Source organism: Rhinatrema bivittatum, chromosome 15 (genome assembly GCF_901001135.1).
Source record: "Rhinatrema bivittatum chromosome 15, aRhiBiv1.1, whole genome shotgun sequence".
Lineage (NCBI taxonomy): Eukaryota > Metazoa > Chordata > Amphibia > Gymnophiona > Rhinatrematidae > Rhinatrema > Rhinatrema bivittatum.
This window is the reverse complement of record NC_042629.1, coordinates 23585521-23611020: the sequence shown is the minus strand read 5'-3', so window position 1 is coordinate 23611020 and position 25500 is coordinate 23585521. Positions and strand designations below refer to the sequence as shown.

Here is a 25500-nt window from a genome sequence, read left to right as displayed (position 1 = left end):
AGGATTTTCTGACAGAGGACGGCAGGTTAGAAGTACTGGGCGAAAGGCGCTGAAGGATCTCATGGAGGTCCATCCTGCGGGCGCCAATGCCCGCTGCAGCCACCCTGGCTGCTGTCTCAAAAACATTGTAGGTGGATCTCACCACATGTTTACCCACCTCCTGACCCTGCTGTATTATTGCTGAAACGGCGGGTGTTCCGACAGTTCCTGGACTTGCTTCCACAAGTTCTGGTTGTACTGAGTCATATACAGTTGGTAGGAAGCAATGCGGGCGATGAGCATAGCGCCCTGGTAGACCTTCCTACCCAAGGCATCCAATGCCCTATGCTCTCGACCTGGAGGAGCAGAGGCTTAAGTGCAGAAGCAGATTGATGCGGGAGATGACTCCTCTCAAACCCCAACGCTTGTTGCACCAAGTAAATCACATCCGCCTTCTGACTGACCAGACAAACAGACATAGGATGGTCCCAGATCCTGAGGAGTAGCTTCTTGAAAATGTCATGTACTGGACTGCCACTGGAGGTCTTCCAGCATTTTGTGCCGGGCCTCTACAGTGAGAAGCTGAAACAGGATGGCCTCTACCATCACCCAGACAAAACCCGCAAAGGAAAGTTCTTCCAGAGGGGATCTATGCCTCTCGTCCAGGGGAGACAGTTCCAACAGATGGTCACCTGAGTCATCTGAGGAGGACTCAGAAGTATCATCCCCCCCACAGATCATATGGGGTCTCCTCCTTGCTAAGGTCCCCTGGGGGCTGACTTGGAGGTTTTCACACCAAAGGCACCAACAGCATCACGATCCCTGATGGCCCGGGACCAGGATCAGGGAATCGCGGCCATGGCTCTAGCTGCCCTGTGGGCACCCTCTGTCACATAGATTCTTCCTCTTTGGAGGACCCAATGATGGGAATCGCTCCAGAGGAGGGCTTTGGTGGCCACTGGGGCACAGATGGTACCCTGGGCACTGGTTACTTTGGTAATATGCCCAAAAAGATGTCGACGCTCTAGCAGGAGTGCCAAGAGAGACAGCGCAGGCTCTGGCACCAGAACCGGTGTCTATGGAGGCTCGATACCCCGCAGGGCTTGTAGCACCACTAGCTGAAGCCTGCGATCGAACTCCTCTTGGAAATCCGCTGTCGAAAAAACAGACCGAGGAGCAGGAGGAGGAGGTGGCATCATTAGAGCCTCACTGGAGCTCCGAGGAGGCTCGGTGCCCAGCACAGTCACCAGTGGAGAACACCTGGGACTCCTGGGCGTGACAGAGGCTAAGGCCTCCTCTCCATGGAGTTGCTTCGGTACTGGCACAGCAGCCACCGATGCCGCACCTGTCCCGATGCTGTGTGAAGACTGCGAATGGCAATGATGCTTGCGGGACTTCCCTCGATGCTTCCGGCGACAAAGGTGGTGAAGATCCAGACATCTTGGACAGCGAAGACACCGGAGATGGCTTAACCGGCTCCTCTCTCTTGAGGGACCTGATGGATGAGTGGAAAGGGATGGCATATTTAAGGGTTCCTCCCGGGGGATCAACCTGGGAGGCCAACGCCGGAGTAGATGGATCAGACATTTTGGTCCCAAAAAGATTTTCCATCTTATCCAGCCGGGCACGACGGCCTTTGGAGATCATCTGATTGCAGAGAGCGCACCCTCAGACATGGTGCGACGCTCCCAGGATACAGACCTCATTCAGATCAGTGATAGACATGGTCCACAGGTACTGGGGCATCATCAAGCCGTCGATGGCCAGCAGCCACCGAAGAGCAACACACTGGGAATCGACCGCAACAAGGAAAAAAAAATACTTACCACGGCGCAGGAAGGAACCGACCGGTGAATGAGGGACCCGGCACAGTAACGGCCGAGATTTACCGCAAAACCTTTGAAAAATGAATGAAAGAGCAGAGCTCTACTACCGCGAGGCAGACATTTTTCAGAAAAAAAAAAAACTGAAGAGGGAGCCTGCGTGGACGCGCAGATAGTGCATGCTCAGTGTGCCAGTCAAAGTTTCTAGAAACTTGGACAAAAGGTTTCCGTGTCGAGCTCCATCTGATGATGTCACCCACATGTGAGGACTACCATCCTGTTTGTCCTAGAAGAACTGGAAGTACAAAGCAGCAAGAGAAAACTGCTGGTTTAAGCATCCCTCACTGTTTTAATGAAGCCAAAATGTCAGTTTTATCATGATGTTCAAAGCCATGGTGCCTGTGTCCTACCCATGCCTGCTGCATCTGCTCGCCTTTACCTGGTACTCGTCAGAATGTGTTATTTTTTTTCTTGCATCTTGTTATTGTGTGTGTTGGGAGGGACGGAGATTGGTTATTTTCTGCTTTTCTTTACTTCTCTCTCCCTACAATCCTCCCCCACCCTACGTTACCTTTTGTCTCCAGTAGTTAGAATCTTAGATTTGTCTTTAAATTTGCTTGGACATTTGACAAAAGTTGTGTCTTCAGGGGTCTTTTGATTTGAGGCTCTGTTTGAAAAACTAATCTGCGTTACCTATATCCCGCTCAGCCTCTCATCTCTTTTCCTTCTTTTCTTATAAAAGGGCCGATGCGATATCTGTGTGCAGGAAACGTCCCCTCTCCTGGGCATGCGATGCAATATTTAAACGAGGGGTGGTGCTAAAAAGGAGGCGCTAGGGAAACGTGCATCCCTACGCCTCCTCGACATCGAGTGCACATGAGAAGTGGCTGCCAGTGTGGGTTGGGGAAACGGACGCTCATACGAGACACGAGGCCTGGACCGTCTATCTTGTGCGTTTATATTGGGTGCCCAGAATTATTATTTTTTTTACCCAAGGCTTAAAAAACAATTTTTTTTTTTTTTTTTAAACCAGAATCTGTTTTCTGCGGTTCCTCCTACTTAGTATCACGACAATACTAATAGGAGGAATCACAGAAAGCAGGATTTTTTTTTTTTTAAATCAATGAGCCCTTGGGCTGCGTAAAATTTTCCATGTTACACTAGGTGCATGGGCCATGAGGGAAATTTTTTTTGTATCGCAGGGATTAGCTAAAAGCCTCAACTACACAGAATTTACCTGTGATGAGCACTATTAGCGATGCAGTGATTTGGACGCGCATTTTGGATACGCTAGTCCCTGTATTGCATTGGGGGTTATGGACGCTTGTCGAAAATGCGCGTCCAATCCCTTGTTAAGCCATGCATTAGCCGCAGCGCACAGTATTACATCGGTCCCAAAGATTGTTGTAGGGGGACACTCAAGATTCAACTTCTTGCTTATTTACCTACCTTTGAGACTTTAAATCTTAGTCCTGCCTCTCCCCAAATGCTTATTTGTCTAGGCTGTCTGTCTTTACTAGATTGTAAGCTCTACTGAGCAGGGATGGTCTCTTGTGTTTATCTGCAGAAGGGTTTACTGGTAGTATTTACATAGAGATCAAAGGAAATGGCTCACCTTTAAGGTAAAGGCTATCATTTAGCTTTAAGTCTGCTAAAAGTGACTTTTTAACTAAATTAAGCAAGCTAAATAATAGCTAAGGCTGAAGTCTTTGCAACTGGCATCAGGGCTGAAACGTTTCTAACTCATGCTAATTCAACCTTTTTGTAACATATGCATTACCATGTGTCCAATATATACGTATGTATTTTATGTTAAAATTATGACATTTCTAGCATCATATCCAGATGGTGACCTGACTGGAGGTTGAGTTCAGACATTTTAAATTGTGACCATATACAGGCAAAAGGCACTGCAGATTTAAGACATTTCTACCTGCATTGTCAACCGTGTTACCTTGCCACTGGTACTGCTACAAAACAGACTCTTTTGGTCACAGCTCTGCATCTAAACAGATCCATCAAAAGTACACCTTTAACAAAGGCAGGACTCCCTGCATCAAGCTAGTTTTACAGATGTGGGGTAAACCAACGTTTTGCCGATGTCCCGAACAGAAGCAAATGAAACAGCAGCCACGCATGGCTTCTCTTGCCAATTCTCAGGTGCTCTCTGACCTGCCTCTGCATTTGCTACTCAGAATCCCAACACATAGAAGGGCTTTCCTGCAGTGGCACTGGAGAGCAGAGATATCCTCCTTTATTCAGATCCAGTCAGTGTAATTCAAATTCTTTTTCTTGTGTGAAGCACGGGAAAAAACCCCCAACATTTTCTGGAATGTGCTGTTAAGCAATCATGCAAGGTTCTTTTGTTTCTCCAGCAAGCATTCTGCTACTTTCCAAAGATAAGGCACCAAAGCAGACTGTCGGTCACAAACAGGTCTATTTTATTGTATCCACAAGGTCAGCCTGTGGTCCTAATATACTAAAAGGTTTTTCCCCATGTTGTGCCTACGGGAAAAATGCTCAGGAGCCAATCTGCAAACTCCTCACCTTACTGAATAATCCACGTATATGTTTTAACTGCGCCAATTATCAAAGCAAAAATGCACTTATTGTTCTATGCATGGACATCTGCACTGCCCTCTCTCTGCGGGCAACCTTTCAATGAAAAGTACCCTGTGCATGTATGAAATGTAATCCATGTGCATTATTTTCTTCCCTCGACCTAAGCATGCTCCCTGGTAGCGCTGCATACATTTAGCAAGGCTAAGGGCGGGCAATTTCTGCACAGTCCTTTCACCCTGGTAAAAACAGCACGTGCCCAGGTAAATGGCTTCTGAATACTGCTCTCCCCCAATGCATCTGGCCCCGTCTGCTCACGTACAGCTTAATGACAAAAGACTATAGCAAGTTTGGAAGAGCACTCAGTTTCACCAATCTGAATTCAGTGACTCCAGTTTCCTTCACATTGTGGCTCTCCCACTATTGATCCTTAGCCTTTGTCATGAAAATGATATCCTCTTAGAAATGAAAACCTCCAGCATAATTAGCATGATCACACTCGCCACACAAAAATATACCAACAGCTCTGCGTGGTTTCAGCACAGTGCCATCTGCTACAATCCTCTGTCGCACCGTGCAAATTAAGACTTCCACAGTGTAGTAACCAGGTACAGAAAAGATAAAAGAAAGCACGGTCAGTGCCAGGTTGGTTTTCAATTAATTACTGTCTCTTAGAACTCATCCCCCCCACCACATCTCCTGTCCTCCTAAAGCTGGGAAGGTGTTAAGGCCTTCAAGGCTCATCTATCGGCTGGAGGAACGTTGCATATCAACTGAGGAAAAACACAGCCATGATTCCCCACTCCAGGAAATGTCATCAAATGTTCATCCGACCCCACAGGATATGCAGAAATGTCCCCCGCACAACCAGATGCCAGGGTGAAGGGGCAGGAGCCTCCTTTCCAGGAAACACAAGGAATAAGGAAGGCGCGAGTCTGCAGTAAAGTGAATCCTGCTTACAAACTTCAGTTGTGTGCTGGAGGTACAAGGCACGTCTTGAGCACCTCAGACTATTTGCATTCTCTCCCAAAGTTTGTTTTGCTGTTTGCTCATTAGCAATGAATCTGTATATATATTACTTCTATGCATATAGACACAGTGTGTAGTATACCCAAATGACCTGTGCTAATACTAAGTGCACTACATGATCATGTGACCTGAACTGCCCAATCGCAACCTTCCATTTTCAAATGCCGTCTGAGCATGAGTATGTAAAGCGGCAGCTGAAAAACATCAAAAGAAAAAAAACAGATTTAAAAATTAAAAATGGCAGGTGAGATGACAGCGGCTGCAAGGTGTCTACAGCTCACAGCAACAGCGCTGGGCAGTGTAGACACAAAACAAACCCATAGGAGGAGGAACAGAACAAATTCAACAGGAAAGTAGATTCGTTTCGTCGATTTTCCCTCAGGAGAAGCCCATCAGCTTTCCTGGTGCACGCCATGAAATGTCACAGGTCAACAAAGAAACCCTGCCTCCACAGTTAATGCTCCGCTGCTACACGCCAGACTGCAGCAATAGGACTGAAATGCAGGCAACTTCTAAATGGTCCTTTTCTGTATTTACTGCCTGCTGCCGACGGAATCACGCACCAGATCCCTACCTCTGCTCGGAATCGATCAGGTTTCAAAACAGACCTCTGGAAAGCTTAAAATAGCTTTGTATAGCTGATACTGCCCCTCGCCCCCTCCCCAATCCTGTTTACAAAATCACCACATTCCGGGGGACAGCGGCACAAGGTTTCCTTAATGTCACGGTCCTCCAAAGCTGGTCAGTGGGGCAGCGCGCCAAGATATGCGCATATAAAGACAGACGGAGGCGGAAAGCTATATTTTATCGTGCGGGTGGGACACACAGATACACATTCGCTGATAGAGGTTTTATTTTTGTCCAAGAGGAGGAATGCACATCCGAGCATACTGAAGCATTTGCTGGAGAACATAAAGGTTATTTTGGTTTCCATAAAACTCCAAGGCAGGATGAAATATCTTCGGGACCAATACTGATGATGCACGACCAGGGCTCTCAGAGCATCACATCTGCATTCTCACTCCCGCACACTCCTACCTGCTCTCATGCTACTGAACACACGTAAAGATATACATCTGTCTGTCAGGAATGGAAACAAGCACCCAACACTTCTCAGGTCCGTGCAAGTCAGATATTTTAGTCAGGAGGTTTCTATCTAGCTAAACATCAAAAAAAAAAAAAAAAAAGAAAATCCAAACTAAAAAAGCATTTCCTGAAAAGCGAGCGACTTAGGAAGGGTTCATCTATAATGCGAAGATTGTGATAAATGTTGAGAAGCTGGTGGTACAGTCAGACTCATGAGGGCAGTGTTCTCACTGGTTACAGAGCCACTGATCTGCCCACAATGGCCAGCAGCTCTGTACCATGAGGGCACACAATACCTGCCTGACACACTGGTTTTCAACACACGTTTGGGCCAGCCCTGTGGCACTGCCATACACAAGTTCCCCAGTTCCACTACAAAGTCGCTTAAAGGATGACACGCAATGGCTGGATTCAGGGCCTCTGACTGCAAGGGGCCCCCGGCTCAAGATTCTTACTACAATGTGTAGACTTAGGTACATTTGTGGGAGGACAGGGCGATTATAATAGAGAGAACCAAGACTCATGGGGCCAGGATCCCAGCCATGGTTCCGATTGAGCTGGAGCCTCAGAGGGAGAAGGAAGAAACTGCCAGCTAAAAAAAGAAAGAAAAAAGGAAATCCATTCTTACAGCGAGGTAAAATCAGAACTATAAGAGTCAAAAACAGTAGCAGAATTCACGACAGCACGGGATAAGCAAGACTATCTTTGCAGAGATGTGAAAGGAAAGCCAGTGATCAGCTGGGGTCTAGAGCAAAATAAAAGGACGTAATCAGGACACATTAGAGAGGACCTAAGGTTCCGCCATCAGATTCCTGTAAGAGGGAGGCTCTGGAAGCCAAATTTAGGCTCTTAAACCCGGATTTTAAAAGCCCTCCACGTGTAAAATCCGGGCTTTATGCACATGGCCGGGCCTTGCGCGCGCCGAGCCAGTTTTCAAAAGGGGCCCGGCCACGTGCGTAAAGCTCGGTACGCGAACAAGTGCTGGGCTTCCTCGAAGGGGCGGGACTGGGGGCGAGCCGGGACAGCGCCATTGTTCACTGTCACGAAGACTCGCACGCAACTCGGGAGCTGAAGTAAGTTGCAAAACAAAGAAAAAAAAAAAGGTAGGGTTTAGGGGATGGGTAAGAGAGAGGAAGAGGGAGGGAGAATGAGTAGGAGGATAGGGAAGTTCTCTCCCAGTAGCTCCTTAATTGGACCGGACTGGGAGGGAACTGGGGAAGGCCAGAATGCGTCACCACGTGGAAATTGCTAAAGTCCCCACCCTTGCGTGCGTCACCCGCACAGATTGTAAAATCTACACCTTAGGTAGGAAGCTGAAATCCAGAACCTCCAGGGTAGCATTCTCTGAAATGCTCCCTGTTCCACGTGCAGGTCCCCAGAGGCAGGCAGCGCTCCGGAGTCTCAATGCGTGGATGAGACGATGGTGCAAGGAAGAGGGATTCAGCTTTGTTAGGGAACCTTTTGGGGAAGGGGGAGTCTCTTCTGAAGGGATGGGCTCCACCTTAACCAGGGTGGAACCAGACTGCTGGCATTAACCTTTAAAAAGGAGATAGAGCAGCTTTTAAATTAGAACAATGGGGAAAGCTGACAGTCGCTCAGCAGCGCATGGTTCGGAGAGAGGTATCTTCAAAGGATACTAATGATGCATTAGAATTAGGGCATCCCAACAGAGAGGTTCCAATAATTAGAAAAATAGTCCAAGTGCCTGTAACTAAAAACTCACCTGAGCTAAAAAATTCTAACTTATCCCTATCAATTAAAAAGCAGAATGAAAATACAAACTTTGAAATGTTTGTATGCTAATGCCAGAAGTCTAAGAAGTAAGATGGGAGAATTAGAATGTATAGCAGTGAATGATGACATAGACTTAACTGGCATCTCAGAGACATGGTGGAAGGAGGACAACCTTCCTCCTTCCACCATGTCTAACACTTTTTCTCATTTTATCAAAGTTTCCCTTTAGAAAGAAAGATTAGCACAAGAGCCGTGGATTTGCTTACTGTCCCCCTTACAGTCATTAATTCAAATTTGATCATATTATGATCACTATTGCCAAGCGGCCCCACCACCGTTACCTCTCTCACCAAGTCCTGTGCTCCACTGAGAAATAGATCTAAAATTGCTCCCTCTCTCGTCGGTTCCTGAACCAATTGCTCCATAAAGCTATCATTTATTCCATCCAGGAACGTTATCTCTCTAGCGTGACCCGATGATACATATACCCAGTCAATATTGGGGTAATTGAAATCTCCCATTATTACTGCACTACCAATTTGGTTAGCTTCCCTAATTTCTCTTAGCATTTCACTGTCTGACTCACCATCTTTACCAGGTGGACGGTAGTATACTCCTATCACTATAGTCTTCCCCGACACACAAGTGATTTCTACCCATAAAGATTCAATTGTGCATTTAGTCTCATGCAGGATGTTTATCCTGTTGGACTCTATGCCAACTGAAAGGGAGGAAGTGACATCTAAGCTGATGGCAGCCTAACTTGTGAGCTCCCTTGATACCCGAACTAAAATAATACTTACAGGAATTCCAGCAGGCTGCTTTTGCCCTCCCGAAAGCATTTAACACCAGAGAACGCAACGGAGATGGCTGCAAAACGAAAGTCAGTCGACTTTCAATGCTTCTCATATAAAAAATCCGGTGAGCCAGGCCCGACTGATGGCGCGCCTAGCGCGGACACAGGGAAACCGCCGGCAGAGACTGAGCCGGATGACGCATTTAATATTGCTGAGGAGGAGGCACTGACGCGTACTGAATTCAGAAATTGGTTTTGCAGCTTGAGAAATGACTTAAAAAGCTACAAAAAAAGAAATCCACGAAATGCTTGAAGATTTCCATGAAGAACTTAACTCTATGGGCCACAGAGTGGATGAAATAGATATTAAACTAGCTGGACAGACAGAACTCACAAAGCAGCTACAAGAGGTATGCAATGAGCTCTAGGATGAGAATGCCAGCATGAGGGCCAAAATGGCGGATCTGGAGAATAGAGCAAGGAGAGGAAACCTGAGATTTCGTGGGTTTCTGGAGGCTCCAGAAAATGCTGACTGTGAGAAAGCTATCATCCACTTCTGCAATTTCTTATTAGATAAAGATGGCAACGGTGAGCAGACTTTTCTAATGGACATTAAGCTGGACAGAGCACACCGAGCACTGAGACCTGTGGGTGCCAGCAAATCATGGGACATTAATGTCTGTTTCCATGAATATTCTTAGAAAGAGAAAATAGCAACCGTGGCTAGAAAACAAATCAGGTGGCAGTGGGAAAATCAGGGGATATCTGTTTACGCTGACTTCTCCCAGGCAACCCTGCAAAATAGATCAGACCTCCGGGAGGTAACACAATTTAAGAACATAAGAACACGCCATACTGGGTCAGACCAAGGGTCCATCAAGCCCAGCATCCTGTCTCCAACAGTGGCCAATCCAGGCCATAAGAACCTGGCAAGTACCCAAACACTAAGGAAAATGTAAAATAATCGCTGGATGCACCCTTTTGGGCTTACTTTCACCTGGGAGGGAGTGTCCTCCCAATTGCGCTCACTGGAGGAAACCAGTCATTTTACAGGAAAAAGGATTTCAACCGTCGGCTACCTCAGGAACTGGGGTCAGGAAACTCGCACCCATGCTGGCAAAGAGTTACCGCACGTAACAGCAGGCTGAAAAGAAATTCAGACGCCAATACTTGGGCGGAAGGAATCTCATGATTGTGACCAATGCCATAAGTCGTCTACTGAGCGGCTTCTTCTTCCGGTCCGCTGATGTCCAGGGACTCCGGTTTTGTGAGTTGCTTCCTGGAAACGCTGAATCCTGGTGGAATCAGGGTTCTGTGTTATATTAGCTGTTATGTTATTACTGTATAATTCCTGTTAAAATGTTCACAAACGGGTAAAAGGGGGTTTGATGTTAGATATTAATCTTCCTCGACATAATACGGAGCTATGGATCTGTGGGGAGGTGAATACAGATCTATAATACAGGAGGGGAAGGTTTATCCATCATGGTTAGAGATATTCCTACTAATATTAGCTTTCTTCTTAGTATCCAATTTAACAGTACTTTACTAAATTGGTGCATATTCATTGTAATTGCTGTATATGACTACGCTGCAAGTGTATGGACCTCCACACTGGGGGCAAATTGGCAAGGGGGAGTAGGAAAATTTAGTTTAATATGGCCATGATCCGAATAGGCTCCCTGAATGTGAAGGGCTTAAATACCCCTTTTAAATGGCGACTGTTATTTACAAATTGGGTCATTTGCATGCAGATGTTATATTTCTCCAAGAAACACATCTGAAAGCCAGATATGAAGCCTTAATGAAATCCCAGGCCTACCCATATCAGTTCTATGCTCAGAGTTCTAACAAAGCGAAATATGCAGGAGTAGGGGTACTCTTCGCCTAGCATTTTGTATTTGATTGTCAACTATATATTAAAGACCCAATGGGACGCTACATCATTTTTATGTACACCCTGGAGGAAAGGAGGAGCAGAGGTGATATGATACAGACTTTCAGATACTTGAAAGGTGTTAATGATCAAAAGACAACGACAAACCTTTTCCGAAGGAAAAAAATCAGCAGAACCAGGGGTCACGATTTGAAGCTCCAGGGAGGAAGATTCAGAACCAATGTCAGGAAGTATTTCTTCACGGAGAGGGTGGTGGATGCCTGGAATGCCCTTCCGGAGGATGTGGTGAAGACCAGAACTGTGAAGGACTTCAAAGGGGCGTGGGATAAACACTGTGGATCCATAAAGTCAAGAGGCTGCCAATGAAGAGTGGGTGACTCGCCAGAATGATGGCTACTGCCTGGAGTCAATACCCTTATTAAATAAACATACACAGGCTTACGGTGACTCCAACATCGCTCTAAGCTTCAACAGCAAGAGGAAATGTGGAAAAAAGGATTCACACTCACAAAGAGGGGAGTAGCTGGCTTGATACGGCGGTTACTACCCCAAATCAAATAAGCCTGATACTTCACTTTCAATGCATATACAGCAAAGTTCTCTGATTCAACGGCAGGGGAGAAGAAAAACTGATACTTCACACATCCAGCAGAGCTCTCTGCTTCAAAGGCAGGGGAGAAGAAAAGAGGGTTCCCACTCACAAAGCGGGGAGTAGCTGGCTTGTTACGGCGGTTACTACCCCAAACCAAATGTGCCTGATACTTCACTTTCGATGCACATCCAGCATGGCTCTCTGCTTCAACGGCATGGGAGAAGACTTATACGTCACGCATATCCAGCATAGCTCCCTGCTTCAACGGCAGGGGAGAAGAAAAACAACCAAGGGCTAATAACATAGTCTGGGTAAAACAAATAAGCATGGGTGCAGCTTGCTTATTGCGGCGGCTACTACCCCTAACGAATCAAGCTAGATATTTCACTTGGATGCAGCTCCATCACTGCTCTCTACATTAAAGGTGGGGGTGGAAGGGAAATAGAACCAAGAGCTAAGAGAAACAGATAAGTATGAGAGAAAATATGTGTGAAGCTTGCTGGGCAGACTAGATGGGCCATTTGGTCTTCTTCTGCCATCATTTCTATGTTTCTATGGTTATTTTAGTAGATGGGGTAGTATACACTTTAGTAAATATTTATGCTCCCAATACGGAGCAGGGTAATTTCCTAAATATGATACACCAACTTCTCCTGACACATAGAAAGGGAGCGCTACTCATAGGGGGAGACTTCAATTTAGTTCGGACTCCATCCATTGACGCCTCTAAAGGGCATGTATCTGCCCCTCGGTCACATAGAATACAATTGCAAGAGCTTATGGATAGCTGGCAGTTACTTGACTCTGCTCCCCATTTATCACACTCCAGGATAGACTACTTTCTTTCAGACAGAGGGTTATTTAACCATATTCTTAAGGCTGACATTATACCAATCGCTTGGTCGGACCATGCCGCAGTGATTATTGATGTTAATCTCAAGAACTATGATAAAGGGATTCGGTTCTGGCGCCTCAATGAATCTTTGCGAAATGATGAGGAATTTAATAAATCTCTTACTGAAAAAATTAAAGATTTTTTTCATACTAATGATACAGGAGAGATAGCAAATGTTGCTTACCTGATTTAACAGGTGTTCTCACAGGACAGCAGGATGTTAGTCCTCACAAATGGGTGACATCGAGGATGGAGCCCAACCACGGAAAACTTCTGTCAAAGTTTCATAAACTTTGACTGGCCCCTACTGGGCATGCCCAGCACGGCACTAACCCTGCAGCCAGCAGGGGTCTCCCTTCAGTCTTGTTTCAAAGCTACAGGCAGTGCCGAAAAATAACATAATAAAAAAACGAACCCAACACCGCGGGGTGGCGGGCGGGTTTCGTGAGGACTAACATCCTGCTGTCCTGTGAGAACACCTGTTACATCAGGTAAGCAACATTTGCTTTCTCACAGGACAAGCAGGATGGTTGTCCTCACAAATGGGTGAGTACCGAGCTGAGGATGTCCGAACGTGCACCAAATGTACCCAACGGCGAGCAACAAGCACAACATCTGGGGTGTAATTTGGCAGAGGGCATCCGCACCCTACCGGGAAGGTGGAAGGGTATTGGTACCTTATGCTGGAAAAAGGTTACGCAAGACAGACTGGCTGAAAATGGAATCCTGTCTTCCAGCTTTGTCCAGGCAATAATGAGCTGCAAAGGTATGGAGGGAACTCCAGGTGGCAGCCTTGCAGATGTCAGGAAGCGGCACCGATCGAAGGTGTGCTACTGAAGTCGCCATGGCCCTCACAGAGTGTGCTTTAACACGGTCTTGGAAAGGAATGCCAGCTTGCTGATAGCAGAAGGAGATGCAGTCCACCAACCAGGAGGAAAGAGCCTGCTTACCCACAGGTTGCCCTAACTTGTTAGGATGGAAAGAGACGAATAATTGAGTGCTCTTCCTGTGGGCAACTGTACGGTCTAGATAAAATGCTAGAGCCCGTTTACAGTCAAGGGTATGCAGAGTCTGTTCCCCGGAGTTGGAGTGGGGCCTGGGAAAGAAGATAGGTAGAATGATGGATTGATTAATATGAAACTCCGAAACTACCTTAGGTAAGAATTTAGGGTGAGTGCGGAGTACCGCCCGGTCCTGCAGGAGTTTAGTGTAAGGCGGATAGGTAACTAGGGCCTGTAGTTCACTAACCCTGCGAGCTGAAGTGATAGCCAAAAGGAATAACACTTTCCATGTGAGATATTTTAGCTCACAGGAGTGAAGAGGTTCGAAAGGTGGTTTCATAAGGCGACCAAGAACCAGATTAAGGTCCCAAGATGGGGCCGGAGGACGTAAAGGTGGCTTCAAATGGTGCAAGCCTTTAAGAAGCGTGTTACAAGGGGTTGTACTGAAATAGGGACACCCCCGATACCTTTATGGAAGGCGGCTACCGCACTGACATGCATTCTAATGGAAGAGGGTCTTTAGACCTGATTCTGATAAAAGCCAGAGATAGTCCAAGAATTTGGAAATTGGACAGGAAAGGGGATCAAGGGACTGAGAAGTGCACCATGATGTATACCTTTTCCATTTGTATGAATAAGATTTTCTTGTGGAAGGCTTTCGTGAAGCGATCAGGACACGAGAAACTGAATCCGAAAGGTTAAATGGTTGAAGGACTAACCTTTCAACATCCATGCCGTCAGGGACAAGGCTTGGAGGTTGGGATGGAGGAGGCATCCGTCATTTGAGTGATCAGATGTGGGTCCCGTCCCAGAGGAATGTGCTTGCGGATGGAGAGATCCTGAAGTATGGGAAACCACACTTGGCGTGGCCAGTGCGGTGCTATCAGGATCATGGTTCCCTTGTCTTGACGGAGCTTCACAAGAGTCTTCGACAGAAGAGGAAGTGGAGGGAATGCATAAAGCAGACTGGTTGTCCACGTGAGGGAGAACGCATCCCTGGGCCGAGAGTGCTGGCTCCGAATGAGATAGCAGTAATTGTCCACTTTGTGGTTCTGAGGGGACGCAAAGAGGTCTATGTGGGGATAACCCCATTGCTGGAACAGAGTGGTTGCTACCAAGGGATTGAGGGACCACTCGTGTGGGTGGAAGACACAGCTCAGTTTGTCTGCCAAGACATTGTTTACTCCCGGCAAGTAGGTGGCTCTGAGGTACATGGAGCGGGAGAGGGCTTCTGCCCAAATCTGCGCAGCTTCCTGGCACAAAAGAAAGGAACCTGTGCCCCCCTGCTTGTTTATGTACCACATGGCCACCTGGTTGTCCGTCTGAATCAAGATTACGTGGTTCGATAGGCAATCTTGAAAAGTCCTGAGAGCATGTCGTATTGCTCGAAGTTCCAGGAAGTTGATCTGGTGTTTGGCTTCCTCTGGAGACCAGAATCCTTGGGTTTGTAAATTGTTTACATGAGCTCCCCAACCGACGTTGGAAGCGTCAGTTGTGAGAATTATTTGAGGATCTGGTGGGTGAAAAGGCAAGCCCTGTAGGAGGTTGGATTGAGTTTTCCACCAGACAAGAGACAGACGGAGTGCATCGGTGATGCGAACAATGGAGGACAGAGGCTGAACAGCTTGGATCCATTGTGATATCAAAGTCCATTGCATGACTCTCATGGCCAGGCGGGCCATGGGAGTCACATAAACTGAGGAGGCCATGTGTCCCAGGAGAATGAGGAATTGTCGAGCTGTTGCTGTGGGTTGAGACTGCAACTGGCAAGCTAGGGACACAAGGATTTGGACTCGTTGATGAGGAAGGAAGGCTTTTGCCTGTAAGGTATCCAAGTCTGCCCCAATGAAGGATAAGGTTTGAGATGGGATTAAGTAGGATTTCTCGTAATTGACAAGAAACCCTAGAGAAAGTAGTGTTTGAATTGTCAGGGTCAGGGAGGACAGAGCGATTTGCTGGGTTGGGGCCCTGATTAACCAATCGTCCAGATAGGGGTAGACGTGGACACCTTCCTTCCTGAAAAATGCTGCAACTACCACGAGGCATTTGGTGAAAACTCGTGGTGCGGATGCCAGGCCGAAAGGGAGCACTCGGTATTGATAGTGATTTCGGCCTACTAAAAACGGAGGTATTTGCGATGAGGTTGAGTTATCGCAATGTGAGTATAGGCGTCTTTTAGGTCTAGAGAGCAGAGCCAGTCCCCTCTTTGCAGCAGAAGGAGAAGCGAGCCCAGGGTTACCATCTTGAACTTCTCTCTGTGAAGGTACTTGTTGAGAGCCCATAGGTCCAGGATTGGCCAAAGTCCTCCTGACTTTTTTGGGATCAGAAAGTACCTGGAGTAGAACCCTAGTCCTTGTTGTGAGGGAGGAACGGGTTCTATAGCGTTGGACTGGAGGAGAAGGGAAACTTCCTGTTCGAGAAGAACAGAGTGATCGGAGAGTCCCCACGCCTGCATGGGTGGGGAGTCCGAAGGGAGAGTCAGGAAGTTGAGGTGGTAACCGTGTGCAATTATCGCTATCACCCATTGATCTGTGGTGATATGATGCCATTTTTCTAGAAAGTGGCTTAACCGACCTCCTACTGGTATGGTTGGAAGAGGGATGTGGCAACTGCTCTCTAAGTGAAAGTCAAAAACCCGATGCAGGGCCAGGTTGTGGAGCTGCTGCGGGCTTTTGTTTTCGAGACTGGCGATGCTGAGATTTATGGTAAGGCCTCGCAGACCTAAACTTGGTTTGTGGGGGATAATACTTCCGTGGACGGAAGAAGGACTTTTTTGGGTCCTTCTTGAACGGCTGTTTAGAAGGTAAGTCAGAAGGAATGGATGAGAGCTGTTTAAGTGTCTCATGATGATCCCTCAATTCAGCAACAATTTGCTGAATTTGCTCACCAAACAAATTATCCCCTAGACAGGGCAGGTCAGAGAGCCTGTCCTGAACCTCCGGACGAAGGTCAGATGACTTTAGCCAAGCCCAGCGTCTTGCAGAGATGGCCGTAGCAGAAAGTCTGGTGGAAGTATCAAAGATGTCGTAAGCTGTTCTTATCTCATGCTTCCCAGCTTCAAAACCTTTATTTAGTAGGGATTGAAGTTGTGGTTGGAACTGCTCTGGTAAGGTATCTGAGTACTCCTGTATCTGTTTAAGAATGACCCTATTGTATTGGGTCATATATAGCTGATAAGAGGCTATTCTGGAAGTTAGCATGGCTCCTTGGTATACTTTCCTACCTATACTATCTAGGAATTTATTTTCCTTAGTAGGAGGTATGGAAGAATGTGGCTTTATTCTTTTAGCTTTCTTTTGAGCTGATTCTACCACAACAGAGTGGTGGTCTAGCTGAGGTTTCTGAAAGCCAGGTGCTGACTGTACAAGATAGGTAGAGTCAGCTTTTTTGTTTACTGGAGCAACAGATCCAGGAGATTCCCAATTCTTTTTTAGAAGGTCCAGAAAAACCTGATGAATTGGAATAGAAGTGATGACTTTAGGGGCATCCAAGAATTGGAGCAACTCCATCATCTGGTGCCTGTCATCTTGTTCCGATTGAAGCTGAAAAGGGACCAACTCCGACATTTCCTTCACGAAATTTATGAAAGAGAGGTCCTCAGGAGGAGAACGCTTTCTACTCCCCACAGGAGAGGGTGGTGAAGGCAAATCATCGGTGTCTGTGGAGGTATCATCACCCCAGGTGTCGTAAGGATCAGGTTGCTGACCTGTAGGACCATGAGGGGGCTGGATACCCGAAGGCCCCGGCTGAGGCTCCGAGAAACTCGAAGGAATTGTCGGGGGTATCGAGAAGGTCCTCGATGGCATCGGTGCCGGTATCGAAGGAATCAGTGTCGGCATCGAAGGTATGGGTGCCGTCATCGAAATTCTCAATGGAGCTGATGTGCGTATCGCCCCCGTGGAATGTATCGGTGGCGAGGGACGACATGGTACCGATGGTACTACCCCCGAAGGGGGAATTCGGTACGGTGTTTCTCCACTTGATGAGATAGGTGTCGGAGACCCTGGTATCACCGGAGGAAGGGCAGTCATAAGCGCTTCCATCCGGGCAAGCAGCGGTGCCAGTGCTGCTGGAATCGGGTCGGTGACCGGTTCCACTCTCGGTGCCGGAGGAGTCTGGAACCGTTGCATCGCCTTGTCGATGGCCTCCTGGACCAGCCGGTCCAGTTCTACCCGGAGACCTGGGGTAACAATACCCGGCTCCACGGGAGAGGGAGGCTGAGGCTGAGCCGGAGGGACCACCGTCACCGATGGAGTCGCGGCTCCCAAACCCCGAAGGGTGAGGGTTGCCTCGGTGTCTGCGAGACAGGAGTGGACGGTGCCACTTCTGGTCGAGACTTCTTCGGAGGAGGCTCGGACAGTACTGAGGTCGATGACTTCGATTCCTCGACGGTCCGAGACTTGTGACGTCGATGGCAATGTTTCTCTCTCCGATCCCCGCGATCTTTGGGGGAAGGGACGGGAGTCGATGGCTGCGGAGACGTCGATGGCAGGCGGTCACCGGGAGGGTGTCGACGATGGTGAAACTTCGACGGTGCCGGTTCCGATGACGTCGATGCAATCGATGGCGTCAGAGTGTGGGCATGGAAAAGGAGTCCCATTTTCTCCATTCTGGCTTTGCGACATTTTGGTGTCATTAGGGCACATTTGGTGCAAGTCAGGACATCATGCTCACTCCCTAAACACAAAACACAGATTCTATGTGGGTCTGTGATGGACATAGTACGTGTACAGTCCGGGCACTGACGGAACCCCGACGCCATGGCCATAGGCCAAAGATTTAGCCGCGGGACGGTCGACTGCCAACAGGCCTCGAGGGCCAAACTCGACGGTAGTCGACAAAAACAACAGCAAAAACTTACCGAAGTACCGCGGAGGAAATATTTGAAGAGGGGAGACCCCTGAGAGGCAAATTTTTCTTCAAGAAGTTAATTGAAGAAATTCCTGTCAGGAATGTGGAAGAGCTCCTTAAACCGCGTGGCTACTGCTGCGCGGAAAAAAGAAGACTGAAGGGAGACCCCTGCTGGCTGCAGGGTTAGTGCCGTGCTGGGCATGCCCAGTAGGGGCCAGTCAAAGTTCCTGAAACTTTGACAGAAGTTTTCCGTGGTTGGGCTCCATCCTCGATGTCACCCATTTGTGAGGACAACCATCCTGCTAGTCCTGTGAGAAATCTCCATCTTTGGTGTGGGAGGCCTTCAAAGCTTATCTGCGGGGCTTATTGATAGCGAGGGGCACTTATATTAAAAAATGTAACCTACAGGCGGCACAGGCACTTAAAGCACAAATACTGACCCTTACCATCAATCCTCAGGATCAGGAAAGGTTTTAATTCAATTAACCAAAGCCAGAGAAGATCTCCTTCGGTTGGAATCTGCTTCTATGAATCATCAGATGATGTTAACAAAACAGGAATATTTCAAGGGGAGTAATAAAGCAGGAAAACATCTTGCCAATAAATTTAAAAAAAAGTCCAATACCAAAATCTTATAGCTAAAATTGAAAATGAACATGTCATCATACTCACAAATAATACACAAATTCATAATAGTTTTCTTAATTTTTACACAAACCTCTATAGTGCCAACCAATCGATTTCTCAGGAGAAGGTTGATTATTTAGATAGGACCCCACTGCCCAGCTTAACGGAGGAGGCTCAGACTATTTTGGATGCTGAGATCTCTACCGCAGAAATTCTTAATATTATTAAATCCCTTAAACAAGGGAAATCACCGGGCCCTGATGGAATAACAGCTAAGTTCTATAAATTGTTTGGCCCCTATTTAGTTGCACATTTACAAAAAATGTTTAACCACCTACGCAAAGGGGGGGGGGGGGGGGTGTCCCTGGGACCCATCGCTAATAAGGCGGGCATCACAATATTACCCAAACTGGAACACGATCCTACTTCCTGCGGATCTTATCGTCCTATTTCTCTGATAAACATCTATCTTAAAATATTGGCTAAAATACTGGCGGAACAACTAAATAAGTATCTTACAAGCCTAATCCAAGCTGGATTTATTCCGGGGAGGTTAGCTGAAGATAATATTAGGAAATTCATAGATTTAATGTGGTTGGCCCACGAGCACCAAACAGAATCGCTTTTTGTATCCATAGATGCCGAAAAGGCTTTTGATATGGTGCACTGGCCTTTTCTGTTTGATGTGTTGAAAAAAATGGGCTTTGGACCTTACTTTTGCGAATGGTTGTCCAAATTATATGAACACCCTAGGGCCTGTCTGAAAGTTAACGGCGGCTATTCAGATTGTTTTGAAGTTTGTAGAGGAACTAGACAGGTGTGTCCACTATCTCCTATCTTATTTGCCCTGTTCCTGGAATCCCTGGCTATCAATATCAGACGTAGTACAGAGATTGAGGGTTTTCGAGTAGGGGGCGAATCGTACAAGCTCTGTTTATTTGCAGATGACATCATGTTTATGGTCACGCAACCTCATACATCATTGTTGGGGATAGAGCACGAGCTCCGTCTCTTTAGTGATGCCTCAGGGTTCAAGGTTAACTGGGAAAAATCAGAAATCCTTAACGTCACATGTACAACATCAAGTGTTCAAATGCTGCAGCAAGCACACCCCTTTCGTTGGGCCTCTCATAAAATCAAATATTTGGGTATTTATTTGTCCAAGCATCCAAAAGAGTTTTTTAATCTGAATTATTCCCCTTTACTGCAAAATGTATTGGCAGATCTGGACCAGTGGAGTAATCTACCTATCTCTTGGCAAGGGCGTATAGACACTATCTAAATGACTATATTGCCCAAATTATTGTATGTGTTTCAATCGCTTCCCATACCTATTTCGAATGTATTATTAAAACAATGGCAACATAAAACTTTTAGCTTCATTTGTAGGTGAAGACCGCCCAGAGTTAGTAGAAATGTTCATTATCAAACCAAATTGGAGGGAGGGCTAGGAATGCTGAACTATCTTTGGTATTGTGTTGCAGCTCAGTTACGACCCTTTGTAGTGTGGCATAATGTACGGGATGTGAAACATTGGGCTCGTATAGAAAAGTCACGAATGTCTGGAATGCCGTTATCCTCTATACCATGGCAACCATGGAAAACATGGAAGGCATGTCCTATGTTGCCAACAACTAGACAAACCATGCTGACCTGGGATAGGTGGAAGGGAAAGTTGGTAGGTAAGAAAGATTATTTTTACTTGTCTAGCTTATTTCATAATACTGATTTCTCTCTGGGTCTTCCTTTTTCTGCTTTCTGGGTATGGAAGGAACGAACATTGACTAAGCTAGAACATATTTGGGGAGGGGATAAAATACTGTCATATGACTATCTGTGTAAGAAATATCATTTACCCACAACAGAATTCCTAGCATACCATCAGATATCCCATTTTTGTCAGAGTAAAAACATTCAGATTGACTTAAAATCAGGGAAAACCTTGTTTGAGGGATTCCGTTCTCCCTCAGCTCAACCGAAGGGTCTTATCTCGAAAATATATAAAATTATTGAATACCAGACTTAATGTGTTACAGCCATATGCTAAGGCTTGGGTAAATGATCTTTCCAAGGAATTGACTCCTGAAACCTGGGCTGATATTTATCTCCGCATTAGTAAAGCTTCTATATCTTCTATAATTGAAAATGGTTAAGCTTTTTTTTTTTTTTCAATTTACAATTTTATTGAGTATGTGATAACTAGTGACATACACCATACTGTAGACATAAACCAATGCGATAGTCTCACGCAAGCATGGCGAACATAGCAAAACAAACAAACACATCATATAACCCCAACTTGATCCCCCCCTTTCCCACTCCCCATCCATGAGCTCAATCATGCTATGCCAAGAAGATAGTCCATTACTAACATAAAAGTCCAAAAGGGAAGTGTAAAGAAATGATTGTATTTGTCCAGGTTGGCTGTAAACTATTATTTGGATTAGGTCCATAAAGAAGTAATGTTACAGGGCTGCTTGCTGCTTCTCCCAGTTGATGAATGGGTGCTAAATGGCTTGAAACCTGGGCACCGAGTCGTGTACCTCAGCTGTAATTGCCGCCATTTTACAATAAAAATGGGACTTTCCTTTGTACCAATCGAAGTGCTTTCCTTTGTACCAATGGAAGTGGTTATAAGCTTTTATACCATCGGTATGTTACCCCTGAAAAGCTTAAGAAAATTTCCACGAGCTATGATGGGTTATGTTGGCAGGGATGCAAGGTCCTTGGGACTTTTTTACACATGTGGTGGGCAAGGGATTGCATTATACCACTCTGGACACAATTGGAAGACTTTCTTGTTAAAGTACTATCCATCAAAGTAAAATTATCTATTGAAAGTGCATTGTTACATAGTATGGACGGGGATGGGTCACATCCTGTACATCTTTTTTGCATTCAAGGCTAGACATAGCAAAAGTATGGAAGCACAATGTGAGTCCAACATTTGCAATCATCCTCAGACATCTGGACCAAGTATGCACGTTGAACAAGTTGACTGCACAGAAACGTCGGACAATGCGAACCTTCCATCAAACATGAGATCCTTTTTACGATGGCGCAACTCTTGGGACACTTAAGGACATGCTACTAACCCTGTTGGAGAACTGTTTCCATCTTACAGGATACTCAAGTATCACCTAGGGCTTACGGTCAAGAAGGGATGTGAGATACTGTTTAGACTCTTACAAAGGCAATGTGTACCATGTATAAATTTGAGGAATACTCATTGTATATTGGGCTGTTTCAACAATATAAGGATGGATAAGGGCATGGGGAGGGTTGAGGGGATTTCAGGGGAAATAATGGAAAAAAAACGGTGATACGATTGTATTGTTTATTTACAGTGCTAACTTGCTATCACCAATAAAAACGTTTATACAAAAAAAGAAAAAACTGAAAGGAGCAGCTATAAAGGTAAAAAGTATGCAAGAGGCATGGTCATTGTTAAAAAATACCATCCTAGAAGCACAGTCCAGATGTATTCCACACATTAAGAAAGGTGGAAAGAAGGCAAAACGATTATCGGCATGGTTAAAAGGGGAGATGAAAGAAGCTATTTTAGCCAAAAGATCTTCATTCAAAAATTGGAAGAAGGATCAATCAGAATAAAATAGGATAATGCATAAGCGTTGGCAAGTTAAATGTATGACATTGATAAGACAGGCTAAGAGAGAATTTGAAAAGAAGTTGGCCATAGAGGCAAAAACTCGCAGTAAAAACTTTTAAAATATATCCGAAGCAGAAAGCCTGTGAGGGAGTCAGTTGGACCATTAGATGATCGAGGGCTTAAAGGGGCACTTAGAGAAGATAAGGCCATCGTGGAAAGATTAAATGGATTTCTTTGCTTCGGTGTTTACTGAAAAGGATGTTGGGGTGGTACCCATTCTGGAGGTTTTCATGGGTAATGAGTCAGATGGACTGAACCAAATCACGGTGAACCTAGAAGATGTGGTAGGCCTGATTGACAAACTGAAGAGTAGTAAATCACCTGGACCAGACGGTCTACACCCCAGGGTTCTGAAGGAACTAAAAAATGAAATTTCAGACCTATTAGTAAAAATTTGTAACCTATCAATAAAATCATCCATTGTACCTGAAGACTGGAGGATAGCTGATGTAACCCCAATATTTAAAAAGGGCTCCAGGGGCAATCCGGGAAACTACAGACCGGTTAGCCTGACTTCAGTGCCAGGAAAAATTGTGGAAAGTGTTCTAAATAGCAAAATCACAGAACATATAGAAAGAGATGGTTTAACGGAAAAATGTCAGCATGGCTTTACCCAAGGCCATGCTGACTTCACAAATCTGCTTTACTTTTTTTGAAGGAATTAATAATCATGTGGATAAAGGTGAACCGGTAGATGTAGTGTACTTGGATTTTCAGAAGGCATTTGATGAAGTTCCTCATGAAAGGCTTCTAGGAAAAGTAAGAAGTCATGGGATAGGTGGTGATGTCCTTTCATGGATTACAAACTGGCTAAAAGACAGGAGACAGAGAGTAGGATTAAATGGACAATTTTCTCAGTGGAAGGGAGTGGACTGTGGAGTGCCTCAGGGATCTGTATTGGGACTTACTTTTCAATATATTTATAAATGATCTGGAAAGAAATACGACAAGTGAGGTAATCAAATTTGCAGATGATACAAAACTGTTCAGAGTAGTTAAATCACAAGCAGATTGTGATACATTGCAGGAAGATCTTGTGAGACTGGAAAATTGGGCATCGAAATGGCAGATGAAATTTAATGTGGATAAGTGCAAGGTGATGCATATAGGGAAAAATAACCCATGCTACAGTTACACAATGTTAGGTTCCATATTAGGTGCTACCACCCAAGAAAGATCTAGGTGTCATAGTGGATAACACATTGAAATCATCGGTTCAGTGTGCTGCGGCAGTCAAAAAAGCAAACAGAATGTTGGGAATTATTAGAAAGGGAATGCTGAATAAAACGGAAAATGTCATACAAATAAAACAAACAATGGATATCAAAATGCCTCTGTATCGTTCCATGGTGAGACCACACCTTGAATACTGTGTGCAACTGTGGTCGCTGCATCTCAAAAAAGATATAGCTGCACTGAAGAAAGTACAGAGAAGGGCGACCAAAATGGTAAGCATCTAGCATCTAGCTAAACTGAAAATCCCCGCACCTAATCTGACCAATCTTTCTACTACGAAAGAACGTTCAATCATCATTGCTGGATCCACAATATGGAACTCCATGCCCTCTGAATTACGCCAGGAACTTTGCCACAAAAAATGTAAACAAAACCTAAAAACCTGGTTATTCAAAAAAGCATACTATTAATAAACTGAATCCTCTACTATTCATCCTAGTTTATTTCCACAGACACTCATATATTGATTTTATTATTCTATTAATACAAAGTTATACATGGTATTGTATTCTTTCAGTTATTATGTTATATTGTAAAGCGCTATGCTGAATTAATGTTTGAATGTAAACCGAGGTGATGTTACCTACGTGCCCCGGTATATAAAAAATCTGTAAATAATAAATAATAATAAGGGGCATGCAACGGCTGCTCTATGAGGAAAGAGTAAGGAAGTTAAGCTGTTCAGTTTGAAGAAGAAACGACTGAGGGAGGCTATGATAGAAGTCTACAAAATCATGAAAGGACTTAAACTGGTTAATGTAAATTGGTTATTTACTCTCTCAGATAATAGAAGGACTAGGGGGCACTCCATGAAGTTAGCAAGTAGCTCATTTAAAACAAATGGGAGAAAATTATTTTTCATTCAACGCATAGTTAAGCTCTGGAATTCATTGCCAGAGAATGTGGTTATGGCAGTTAGTATAACTGGATTTAAAAAAGGTTTAGATAAGTTCCTAGAGGAAAAATCCACAAACTGATGTTAATTAATAAGCACTAGTTGCTTGAGATTTATTTAATGTTTGGGTACTTGTGACTTGGATTGGCCACTATTGGACACAGGATGCTGGGCTTGATGGACCCTTGGTCTGACCCAGTATGGCATATTCTTATGTTCTTATGTGAATGATAATCGAAAACCAGCAAGAAAGGATTTAAATGGAAATCTATACAAAGCTGCTGGACTTTCAATGACTAACCCTAGCAAGATATATATATATATATATATATATATATATATAGATATATTTTTTTTTTTTTACTCTTTTCAGATTTTCCAACATATTTTTATAGTAACACAAACTAACTAGTAAAGCTGATATATAAGGACGATCCTTACCTGAATAACGGCACTAAACCAACAGGTATTTCCAACGTTCTTTAACCCAACTGGACAGTTATCCTGCCTCTTTCTATCGTAGGGATTTGGAGAATCGCTCCATGCTTCCGGGTGTGTCCTCTTCAGACTTGCTTTGTTTTCTGCTATGCTGGCTTCTAGAACTCTTAGAAAGCACAGACGCAGGTGAGAATGGCAGAAAGCAAAGTGTCCTCTGGACAGCAACATTATGACTTTCAATGACTTGTACGCTCTCTGCATGTTACAAGCTCAACCAGAAAGATGTGGTAGTCTTGAAGCTAATGTACTAGGATACCCCCCCCCCCCCCCGAATTCCTTAAACATTTATCAGCCAGTGAAAGACTTCATTTTTCTCCAGGTCCAATACAACC

The 25500-nt window shown here is 45.2% G+C and overlaps 1 protein-coding gene across 3 annotated transcripts in view; it reads right to left on the bottom strand.

Moving 5' to 3' along the window:
* The window catches only part of USP25 (ubiquitin specific peptidase 25), a 136614-nt gene that overhangs the window by 97727 nt on the left and 13387 nt on the right, over positions 1–25500 (bottom strand). For all 3 annotated transcript variants that reach the window (XM_029577895.1, XM_029577896.1, XM_029577897.1), the window contains exon 5: positions 25112–25274. In XM_029577895.1, the coding sequence (XP_029433755.1) occupies positions 25112–25274 (163 nt within the window). The remainder of the gene's footprint in view (positions 1–25111; positions 25275–25500) is intronic.